The 12,571-nt window shown below is 48.4% G+C and overlaps 1 protein-coding gene across 7 annotated transcripts in view; it reads right to left on the reverse strand.

Moving 5' to 3' along the window:
- Positions 1 to 4,575: 4,575 nt before the first annotated feature.
- The window catches only part of LCMT2 (leucine carboxyl methyltransferase 2), a 31,942-nt gene continuing 23,946 nt past the window's right edge, over positions 4,576 to 12,571 (reverse strand). For 2 of the 7 annotated variants that reach the window (XR_011092916.1, XM_068671699.1), the window contains one exon: positions 12,352 to 12,486. Coding sequence is in view for 1 of the 7 variants with exons in the window: in XM_068671973.1 (XP_068528074.1) it covers positions 6,774 to 6,821 (48 nt within the window). In the remaining 6 variants the exon portion in view is untranslated. Of the gene's footprint in view, positions 6,822 to 11,261; positions 11,597 to 12,348; positions 12,548 to 12,571 lie in introns of those variants that run through there. The other 5 variants (XR_011093040.1, XR_011092986.1, XM_068671973.1 and 2 more) reach the window with 5 other exon arrangements.

Genomic DNA, 12,571 nt, shown 5'->3' on the forward strand with positions numbered 1-12,571 from the left:
GGCTGGTTCGAACGAACGAACCCTCCAATGAGACTCAAGGACAGCAGGACATTTTGCGCGCGATTCACCATGACGTGTTAACCACAACCCTAACCCTAACCCTAACCCTAACCCTAACCCCTAACCCTAACCCTAGTCGCGGGCTGATGACGTGCCGGAAGCACGTGACCGGAAGCACGTGACCGGAAGCACGTGACCGGAACTTGCGTCACTTCCCCCTCCCCTGATTGGCTGGTTCGAACGAACGAACCCTCCAATGAGACTCAAGGACAGCAGGACATTTTGCGCGCGATTCACCATGACGTGTTAACCACAACCCTAACCCTAACCCTAACCCTAACCCTAACCCTAGTCGGGGGCTGATGACGTGCCGGAAGCACATGACCGGAAACACGTGACCGGAAGCACGTGACCGGAACTTGCGTCACTTCCCCCTCCCCTGATTGGCTGGTTCGAACGAACGAACCCTCCAATGAGACTCAAGGACAGCAGGACATTTTGCGCGCGATTCACAATGACGTGTTAACCACAACCCTAACCCTAACCCTAACCCGAACCCTAACCCTAGTCACGGGCTGATGACGTGCCGGAAGCACGTGACCGGAAACACGTGACCGGAAGCACGTGACCGGAACTTGCGTCACTTCCCCCTCCCCTGATTGGCTGGTTCGAACGAACGAACCCTCCAATGAGACTCAAGGACAGCAGGACATTTTGCGCGCGATTCACCATGACGTGTTAACCACAACCCTAACCCTAACCCTAACCCTAACCCTAACCCTAACCCTAACCCTAGTCGCGGGCTGATGACGTGCCGGAAGCACGTGACCGGAAACACGTGACCGGAAGCACGTGACCGGAACTTGCGTCACTTCCCCCTCCCCTGATTGGCTGGTTCGAACGAACGAACCCTCCAATGAGACTCAAGGACAGCAGGACATTTTGCGCGCGATTCACCATGACGTGTTAACCACAACCCTAACCCTAACCCTAACCCTAACCCTAACCCTAACCCTAACCCTAGTCGCGGGCTGATGACGTGCCGGAAGCACGTGACTGGAAACACGTGACCGGAAGCACGTGACCGGAACTTGCGTCACTTCCCCCTCCCCTGATTGGCTGGTTCGAACGAACGAACCCTCCAATGAGACTCAAGGACAGCAGGACATTTTGCGCGCGATTCACCATGACGTGTTAACCACAACCCTAACCCTAACCCTAACCCGAACCCTAACCCTAGTCACGGGCTGATGACGTGCCGGAAGCACGTGACCGGAAACACGTGACCGGAAGCACGTGACCGGAACTTGCGTCACTTCCCCCTCCCCTGATTGGCTGGTTCGAACGAACGAACCCTCCAATGAGACTCAAGGACAGCAGGACATTTTGCGCGCGATTCACCATGACGTGTTAACCACAACCCTAACCCTAACCCTAACCCTAACCCTAACCCTAGTCGGGGGCTGATGACGTGCCGGAAGCACGTGACTGGAAACACGTGACCGGAAGCACGTGACCGGAACTTGCGTCACTTCCCCCTCCCCTGATTGGCTGGTTCGAACGAACGAACCCTCCAATGAGACTCAAGGACAGCAGGACATTTTGCGCGCGATTCACCATGACGTGTTAACCACAACCCTAACCCTAACCCTAACCCTAACCCTAACCCTAACCCTAGTCACGGGCTGATGACGTGCCGGAAGCACGTGACCGGAAGCACGTGACCGGAAGCACGTGACTGGAACTTGCGTCACTTCCCCCTCCCCTGATTGGCTGGTTCGAACGAACGAACCCTCCAATGAGACTCAAGGACAGCAGGACATTTTGCGCGCGATTCACCATGACGTGTTAACCACAACCCTAACCCTAACCCTAACCCTAACCCTAACCCTAGTCGCGGGCTGATGACGTGCCGGAAGCACGTGACCGGAAGCACGTGACCGGAAGCACGTGACCGGAACTTGCGTCACTTCCCCCTCCCCTGATTGGCTGGTTCGAACGAACGAACCCTCCAATGAGACTCAAGGACAGCAGGACATTTTGCGCGCGATTCACCATGACGTGTTAACCACAACCCTAACCCTAACCCTAACCCTAACCCTAACCCCTAACCCTAACCCTAGTCGCGGGCTGATGACGTGCCGGAAGCACGTGACCGGAAACACGTGACCGGAAGCACGTGACCGGAACTTGCGTCACTTCCCCCTCCCCTGATTGGCTGGTTCGAACGAACGAACCCTCCAATGAGACTCAAGGACAGCAGGACATTTTGCGCGCGATTCACCATGACGTGTTAACCACAACCCTAACCCTAACCCTAACCCTAACCCTAACCCTAACCCTAACCCTAGTCGCGGGCTGATGACGTGCCGGAAGCACGTGACCGGAAGCACGTGACCGGAAGCACGTGACCGGAACTTGCGTCACTTCCCCCTCCCCTGATTGGCTGGTTCGAACGAACGAACCCTCCAATGAGACTCAAGGACAGCAGGACATTTTGCGCGCGATTCACCATGACGTGTTAACCACAACCCTAACCCTAACCCTAACCCTAACCCTAACCCTAGTCGGGGGCTGATGACGTGCCGGAAGCACATGACCGGAAACACGTGACCGGAAGCACGTGACCGGAACTTGCGTCACTTCCCCCTCCCCTGATTGGCTGGTTCGAACGAACGAACCCTCCAATGAGACTCAAGGACAGCAGGACATTTTGCGCGCGATTCACCATGACGTGTTAACCACAACCCTAACCCTAACCCGAACCCGAACCCTAACCCTAGTCACGGGCTGATGACGTGCCGGAAGCACGTGACCGGAAACACGTGACCGGAAGCACGTGACCGGAACTTGCGTCACTTCCCCCTCCCCTGATTGGCTGGTTCGAACGAACGAACCCTCCAATGAGACTCAAGGACAGCAGGACATTTTGCGCGCGATTCACCATGACGTGTTAACCACAACCCTAACCCTAACCCTAACCCTAACCCTAACCCTAACCCTAACCCTAACCCTAACCCTAACCCCTAACCCCTAACCCTAACCCTAACCCTAACCCTAACCCTAACTGTTGTAATTCTAGAGCTAATTCTAATTCTGATAACCCTAACCCTAACCCTAACCCTAACCCTAACTCTAACCCTAACCCTAACCCTAATGGAGCCGCGCTTAAATATGCCCAGGCGGCGCCGCGCTTAAATGTGTCCGGGCGGCGCCGCGCTAAAATGTGTCCTGGCGGCGCCGCACTTAAATGTGCCCGGGCGGCGCCACGCTTAAATGTGTCCGGGCGGCGCCGCGCTAAAATTTCCCTAATACTTTTCCCGGTATGCTCTGGGCACCCAACATGGCCACCCGGAAGTCCGGAGTCCGAGAACTACATTTCCCGTTATGCTCTGGGCGCTCAACATGGCCTCCCGGAAGTCCAGAGTCCGAGAACTACATTTCCCGTTATGCTCTGGGCGCTCAATATAGCCTCCCGGAAATCCGGAGTCCGAGAACTACATTTCCCGGTATGCTCTGGGCGCTCAACATGGCCTCCCGGAAATCCGGAGTCCGAGAACTACATTTCCCGGTATGCTGTAGGCACTCAACATGGCCTCCCGGAAGTTTGGAGTCCCAGAACTTTATTTCCCAGTATGCTCTGGGCATTCAACATGGCCACCCGGAAGTCTAGAGTCCGAGAACTACATTTCCCGGTATGCTTTAGGTACCCAACATGGCCACCCGGAAGCCTGCTGCCGGAAAACTATACCTACCAGCATTTCTTGGACAGCCGGCACAGCCAATCACAGGCCGAGTTTTCGAGAACTACATTTAGCAGCACTCACTGTAACCCTCGCCCTTACCGCCCTTACAAAAAAGCCTCAAGCCCTAACCCTATAAAAAACCTCGAAACCCCTACAGACATAACCCAAACTATTTACCACACTAAACCACTGAAGACCTATGCCTAAAACCCCTAACCCAATAAATTAAGACATTCAAATCCCAAACCCACAAAATTAAGACTCTCAAATCCCAAACTCAAAAAATAGGACTCTCAAAACCTAAACCCAAAAATTGAGGACGCTCCAAACACTAACCCAAAAAATTAAGATGATCAAAACCCAAACGCAAAAAAATAAGATGCTCCAAACCCTAACTCAAAACATTAGGACACTCAAAACCCAAACCCAACCACAAACATTAAGACGCTCCAAACCCTAACCCAAAAAATTAGGACACTCAAAACCCTAACCTTGAAGAACCTAACCTGAATAAATAAATAAATAAATAAATACCCTAAATAACCCTAAATAACTGATCAAAAATAAAACCCTAAGACCCTAACCCTAAAAAAACTATCAACACTACAACACAAAAAACTCTAAAATCCTAACATGCTAACGCTGAAACCCTTAAAACCCTAACCCCCAAATCCCTAAAATTCTAACCGTTAAAACTCCAACCCTAAAAAACTTAAAATCCTTAAACATAAACCCTGAGAACGCTTACCCTGAAACCCAACCCTAGGGCCCTATCCCTGAAACCTTAAAACCGTGAATCAATCTGTAGCCAATAACATAGGCTCAGGAGAGGATCTCAGTACAGTAGCATTTTTATTCGAGATTACAATGGCAGGCATCCCGCAAGCAGGAGGGCGCCTACTAATTCCATACAAAGTTTATATACTTTTTTTTTTCCCTCCTAAGGACCGGGACCCTCCCCTGTTTCCCCATTAACTGTGCAATCCAGGTTCATACTCTATCTGTTGCTTCACAGAAAATACACAGCTGCTGGCCTGTTACAAGTCACATTTCTTTTGAGGCTTTTATTCTTTGAGGTGGTAATGTTTCTTACACCATGATTTCCACCTAATGGCAGTAAGGATTCTGGTTGTCTGCATTTTATAAGGTTGTCTGTTGTAAATAAGTCCCAAATAGGATTACAATCAAAGTTTACAATTTATTAAATGAATAGAGGTAAGCAAACAGCACTGGGTGCACTGGGAGTCTCTGCTCGACCAAGATGCACACAAATTACATCAGGCAGCTGGTTTTTATGCTCCTAGGCTAATACATATTCGTTACTACTTCTAGAAAAGGAGGGTTATTATAATTAGTTCCTGGAATCCAAACCCGCCCACTGGTGCATGCATTATCAGTCTCTGGTGGTCCCTCTGGGGGTCTCTCGTACTAAAGGCTCATAGTCTTCCAGGCTTTTCCCTTGTCCTTCTCCTTTGTCCATCTTGGCTGGATGTCAGAGACTTGCATAGTGCCCCATGCAATAGTCATAACAGTTAGCAGTTATTCTGAAACCCCTTTGTTCTCTTATCCCCTATTGACACGAATTGCTGGACCATTCCTTTGCAAGATACAAAAACTCTATACACTAACCGCCCTGTTTTCCTTAGACTTGTGTTTATACAAGGGTATGTAAGATAGAAGGTCACATTACATCATATCATGCAGCCCTAGCATTGTTCCATATTGACACGAATCAGATGAACACATTTCACAATCCCCCATCTCCTTTTTCATGGTATTGATTTGTGTTTTCCTTTCCAATCGAGTCAATGCTTGCCGAATTTTTATCAATTTTGGATCTTTGTTTGTTTTTATTATCATCAGAGAATGGGTTTTCTCTTTGCCTGGTTCTGGGTCAACAGGTACCGCGAATCACAGAATCACAGAATTTCTAGGTTGGAAGAGACCTCAAGATCATCGAGTCCAACCTCTAACCTAACACTAACAGTCCCCACTAAACCATATCCCTAAGCTCTACATCTAAACGTCTTTTGAATATTTGCATTCCTTGTATAACCGAGTGTATTAGTCTGGTAATACAAGGTATTAAACATGGAATTATTAACAATCCTCCACATATCCCCAATAAAACCATCCTTTTTTTAGCAAACCAATCACCGCCCATAAAGCCACCCCCCATAATCCTCCTAGATTGATTCCATTCCAAGTTTGAACTGGGACATATGCAATGTTCTTCATTTCTTTTATAAGCTCACTTACAGCTTTTCCTTCTGTTGTGGTTTAACCCGGCCAGCAGCTAAACACCACACAGCCGTTCGCTCACCCTCCTCCCTCCCTCTATGCGATGGGGGAGAGAAACAGGAAAGTGAAGCCTGTGAGTTGAGATAAAGACAGGTAAATAATAATAACAGTAATAATAAAGACAATGATGATAATAGTACTACTACTACTGTGTATGAAAACAAGTGATGCACAATGCAATTGCTCACCACCCGCTGACCAATGCCCAGCCTAACCCCAAGCAGTCCGGCCCTCCTCCCCCTTTGGCCAGTTTGCTGCACTCCCAGCCTGCCCGCTGGCAGGACAGAGTGAGAAGCTGAAACACCCTTGGCTTGGTGTAAGCACTGCTCTGCAACAATTAAAACATCAGCATGTTATCAGCACTCTTCTCATCCTAAGCCAGAACATAGCATTCTACCAGCTACTAGGAAGAAACACCATCATCAATTTCTAAACAGCAATTACTAAGGTTAAATTTTCCACAGACGACTCCTTCTTGTGCTAGTAAATAATCCAAGGCTAAGCGATTTTGATACAAAGCAGTTCTCATCTTGGTATTTTGCTTTGCAATTAATCCAAGTGCATCTCCGGTTTTATTTACAATTACTTCTATTACAGCTTGTAACCTAATTATTCTATTAAGCATGTATGTTGGGGTCGTATAGCCTCAGGATCCATCTTCTGCCCACGTAGCTGGATCATAATAGGCAAACACCTTCAATCAAGGGGTTGGGCCTGCTTTCAGGGTCAATTCGGGCTTGTGTTACCGTTCAGCCTGTCAGGGTGATCCAGCTCCTGGAAAACAAATCACAATTTTATATAGGATTAAAAAACTAGGTTCTTATGTTATTTGCTTGGGACAACCTGACCTTAGTGCGGGAGAAGTCCGGTCAAGGCACTCTCACTCAGTAGTCAAGATCCATAGGGGTTGCCTCCCTCGGTAGACCATACACACCGCAGTGGAGGGTCCTGCCTTCTCCCTTTCCTCCCTTCAGGCTTGTCCCCTTTATCTGGTGCCCTTAATTCATGAAGAGCCTCATTGCCAGAATACTAGTCCCTCTTTACCCTTAGTTTCAGTTCCCTAAGAGTGGACTCAACCCTCCAAGCTTCGGTAATTATTGGTCCCTTTACTCTGGATGCGTGGGTCTAACCCCTTTCTGCTGTTCTCACAGCTGATTCAGGAGTAAGTAAAACAAGGTACAGTCCCCTTCCATCAGGGGTTCAATGATTCTTCCCTCCAGGCTTTTATTAAGACCTTGTCTCCTGGTTGTATCTTATGAATAGCAAATCCTAAAGATGGTGTTTGAGCCATCAATCCAATTTCTCTTAGCTCTTGTAATCTCCTTCCAACAGTAATTATGCATTTCTGGATGATATGATCCTCAACTACATTGTTCCCTAGAGGCATCCCTTGAGAACAAGGCATACCATATAACATTTCATACGGCGATAATCCAGTCCCACTGTGTTGTTTAGTTCTTATGTTTAAAAGTGCCAATGGTAAGCATTTCATCCAGTGCATTTGTGTCTCCATCATTAACTTAGCCACTTGTTGTTTTATCATTTGATTCATTCTTTCTACTTTCCCTGAGCTTTGTGGGTGCCACAGAATATGGTATTCTCACTGAATACCTAATGATTGACATAATAATTTTATTATTTTAGAAGTAAAGTGTGTGCCCTGATTAGAATGTACTGGATATGCAATGTACTGGATAGCATACTACATAGCATATGCCCTATAATTCTGCAAAAATCATAAGGGACCTGGAACCACAAAGTAAACACACAAACATCATCATCCTATCCATAAACATGCTATAACAATTACTCACCTGAAGAAGAGCTGCATGCAATATAGGCACCTACTACTAGATTGCTTTACTATGACAGATCCTATTAGTTACCACCTCAAAAAGATGGGATTACCGGTCTCTACTTGGAAACACATCAGTCCATAGACTCTCACCCACCTAAAGAACCTCTTTAGCAACCTGTGCTAAATATCCTTCTATTAAGTGAATTCCAAGCACTTAGAAATCTAGAAATCCATAGACTCCAACCTGCCTAAAGAACCCTGCAACTGACTGAAGGAAAAACAAAGCACTTACCCCAAAGATCAGCCCAGGCAGAAGGAGCTCTGATAGCATACCTGGGGCTCATATAGCATACCTTTGGTCTCACCCAGCACCCAAGCCAAATCACCTGGGAAAGGGGAGGGGCAAAGCACAAGAAAGTAAAAAGAAGAGGAGCAGCAGCAGCTGTGGTGGTTTGTTTTTGTTATTTTATTTTTTTTAATATTTGCTTTAGCTCAACAGCATGCAGAGAGCAGACAAGAGACCTGGGGTGTTTCTAGAAGCAACAATCCCCATGCTTTTGCTGCAGCTTTGAATATTGGAAGGACAATATGACCAAGCAAGTAACTGAATTTTTTTCAACTGGAATTAACTCAAACTTTTCATCATCACCTACAAAATCAGAGAACCAGCATTCACTTGCTCGCCAGCCCTGATACCCACCTCCACCGTAACGTTGACTACTACTGATGCAACATACCATTGTGCAATACCTCTCTGTTCGCAGCTCCTTTACCTCAGCAGCTCATTAGCTCTACCTGAGAAATGTGCCCGGGCAGCAGCGTGCTAAAATGTGCCCAGACTTATCCTTAAAAGATGAAGAAGGTGACCCTGCTCAGTCTCTTGGCAGTACTGCTGTCAAGGAACCATACCCCATGGTTTCCCAAAAACAAGGTACCTGGCCACCCCTCCTAAACATACCTCTAAGATGTCAATTCAAGGACATAAGGCCTAGAAGGCTGCAAGGTCTGAAGACTCAACAGACAACAAAACCACAGGCAAAAGCTCCAGAAATATAACAAACTGTCCCTAAAGGTGAAACATACTAACCCTTACATGCCCACTGCTGCCATTTTCAGATACATGCTCACACAGAGAATTCGATGATACATTTCTCCTAAACCCTGCTCCATTACTTTGCCACCAAGGTTGTAACTTTGATAATATTTGACAAACAACAAAGACTCACAGAAAGCCCAGTAATTCTGCAAAAATTATAAGGGACCCAGAACCATAAAGCAAACACACAAAGTAACATCGTCATCCTAAATATGCTATAACAATTACTTACCTGAAGAAGAGTTTTATGCAATACAGGCACCTACTACTATATAGATTGCTTTAATTTACTGAATCGCAATAGTTGTTACCTCAAAAAGATGCGCATACCAGTCTCTACTTGGAAACGCATCAGTCCATAGACTCTGACCCACCTAAAGAACCTTGCAAGTAACTGAATGTTGTCGATGGAAGGAAGACACAGACGCTCAATATGAGTGAACAGTGAACTTCAACTTTAATGGATAGCTCAGTCGCCTTTTATCTAGTTCGAACATAATCAACTCATACATATTGCAGAAGCTAAACTCAGGATTGGCTAACACTTCCCGGGCTTTTCAGTTAGTTCCTCCTTCTTTTAGCTACCGTCCCGCCTTAGGGACTCTCCCTATCACACAAGGTCATCGTGTCCTTGAGCCTGATTGGCTCTCAGCCAGCTGCGTGCGTGCCCAGGCTCATATGAGTTAAGTACGGTACTTCACTAGCCCATTGCCTCCTAACTGCTCAACATCCACATGTCCTACTTCACTTAACCATTCCTCCACAACTGAAGGAAAAACAAAGCACTTACCCCAAGAAGCAGCCCAGGCAGAATGAGCTCTCTGATGCCATACCTGGGGCTCATATACCATTAGGTCCCACCCAGCACCCAAACCCAGTCACCTGGGAAAGGGGAGAGACAAAGCATAAGAAAGTAGAAAGAGCAGCAGGATCAGCAGCTGTTTTTTTTTTTTCTTCCTTTTTTTTTTTTTCTTTTCTTCTTTTTCTAGCCTAGCTGAACAGCTTGCAGAGTGCAGACAAGAGAACTGGGGTGTTTCTAGAAGCAACAATCCCCATGCTTTTGTTTCAGCTTTTAATATTGAAAGGACACTATAACCAAGCAAGTAAATGAAACTTTTTCAACTGGAATTAGCTCAAACCTTTCTTTCACACAGGAAGAAAAATCTAGGAGCATAACACATTACACGCCAAAAAAATAAAAAAGCAATGTAGTAACATCACTCAAAGGAAAAAAGAACGTGCATGCACGGCACCGCTCAGCCTGCAGTACCCTCTCAAAAACAGCAGAAAAAATGCACGCCACACTGTCTAGGGGAGGAAATAACGGCCCAGAGCAACATGCCACTCCTGGCTTGGAAGCCGAGCAGTAATGCTAAACTACATTTCCCGGCATGCCCCATGAATCAGCATGGCCGACCAGAAGCCCAAAGCCCAAAGACAACAACTCCCGGCATGCTGCTGGGCACGAAGGCTGGCCACCGCTACTGCGCATGTGCCCAGCCTCTGCTCCTGCTGTACCGGTTCTTCGCCAGCGGGTGGCACCACAGAGCTCCGCGGCGCCCGTTCCGAGCCAGCCTGCTCTGCTCATGCGCGGAATCAGAACTGCAGCAATGGCTTTTGAGACAGTTTGCTCGTTAAAGGAAGCAGCGTGAACTGCGCGGAACACCGCACGAAATCAGCAAGAAAAGACACTCCGCTCTGCTAACGCGGAAGGAACTGCCCTTCCGAACTGTGCACGTGCCACGTCGGGCTTGAAAGCTGAGTGGCTTGAAAACTACATTTCCCGGCGTGCCCTGGAAACCAATGTGGCTGACAAGACCACAACTACCAGCATGCTGCGCGGCACGGTGCTCACAGCCACCTGACCCTGCGGACGCCCCGGAGCCACCCCCGTCGTCAGCCCTGCTCCCCCACCTCACAGAGGCTTTCCCTGTCCCACTCTCCTCCACACCCTCACCTCTCCCCTGCTCCTCTGCAAGCAGAAGGAGCGCTGGCCACGCTTGCTAACCACTCTCTCCATGCAGACCGGCCCTACCTAGCACACCCACCCCTGGGAGCAAAGACATCACAGGGCTACTCCACTGCTGCCTTTGCTTCCTCCCCCACTCCCCTGGCCCAACAGCCTGCAGCCCCCCAGCAAGATGACCCCCACATGCCAAGGAGCAGTCCACATCTATCAGCCCCCGCAGCCTCACCTGGGGCCCTGCTCCAGGAACTGCGGACCAGCCTATGCACCTTTCTCCCACCCACCCCATTATGGAACCTGCACCCACTGACACAGGGATGGCCACTTACCCACAGCCACAAACACAGACAGCAGTGCAAGCCAGAAAGCAAACTCTTTATTAACTGGTGTACAGGACTCCCAGAGGGAGACTGTGGCAGGGTTCTCCGCCCATACGTGGGAAAAAAAAAAAGTGACAGAAAGAAATTGAGAGAGAAATAAAATCATACAACCATAGAATATCCTGAGTTGGAAAGGATCCATAAGGACCATTGAGTCAAACTCCTGGCTCCGCACAGTTCTATCCAAAAATTCAGACCACATGACTAAGAGCACAGTCCAAGCACTTCTGGAACTCTGACAGGCTTTGTGCTGTGACTATGTCCCTGGGGAGCCTGTTCCAGTGCGCAACAACCCTCTCAGTGAAGAACCTAGGGAGCAGGAAAGAAAGATTGAGAAAAATCAAATACTGCTGGGGCAACAGGATTGAGAAATGAAGAACTGAGAAGTTCTTAGAGGGAGTGGGCAAGGGGACGCGAACACCCGAACACTGAGACTGAGGGGTCTCAGAATGGGACAGAGATGAGAGAGAGCAGTGTGCAGCAGGGCTGAGACGGCAAAAGAGCGTCAAGGGAAGGGGAGAACGACAGAGGCACAGAAAAAAAACGTGAGCAAGCTGGACAGAGGGCTTGATGGCACGATGGCAGAGGCCATAGGACAGAAACATGCGGACAGGCAGGACAAGGAGCGGAAGGACTACAAGAGCAAAGAGCAGGGCAGATGTGGGTACTGAAACATTAACAAGGGACAGTTGGTGTGTAATTGAGAGATGGAACGAAGGACAGATTGGGGAAAAGAACGACATGGACAGAGAAGGAAAAGCCTAGGATGAGCAGAGAGAGGAAGGGGAAGTGGGGGAGGGGAGCAGGATAGAGAGAAGAAAGAACCTAGGAAAGGCGGCAACACAGAGGAAAAGGGACAGTAAGCAGGATGCAGTAAAACGTGCAGATGGGCCATACAGAGGGCAAACAAGCAGGACAGGGAAGAGGACTGAAAAGCAGGCCAAAGAGACAGACGGGCTAGGAGGAGATGGGGGACAGAGAAGGGTTGCAGATACAAAGGGGAGCAAAGGCAGCCTGGGATGCAGAACAGGGGGGGACAGCCTCAGGGACCTGGCGCTTACCACAGCTCCCACTCTGGGCGCTGCCAAGAGGATTTCACGATTCAGACGTTTCTCGCTCGCTCACTCTCCTGGTTTCCTCCTCTGTAAGGATCTGGAGGCTCAGCTGTCACCCGACCAAGAGAATACGCAAGGGTGCATCTGCAACAATGGTAGATGGTTGTCCACAGCCCTTGTATTTCATAGTAATCTTTCGTAACAACTGAATAGTGGAAGGAGAAAAAAG

The sequence above is a fragment of the Anas acuta genome, chromosome 1 (genome assembly GCF_963932015.1).
Source record: "Anas acuta chromosome 1, bAnaAcu1.1, whole genome shotgun sequence".
NCBI classification, from domain to species: Eukaryota; Metazoa; Chordata; class Aves; order Anseriformes; family Anatidae; genus Anas; species Anas acuta.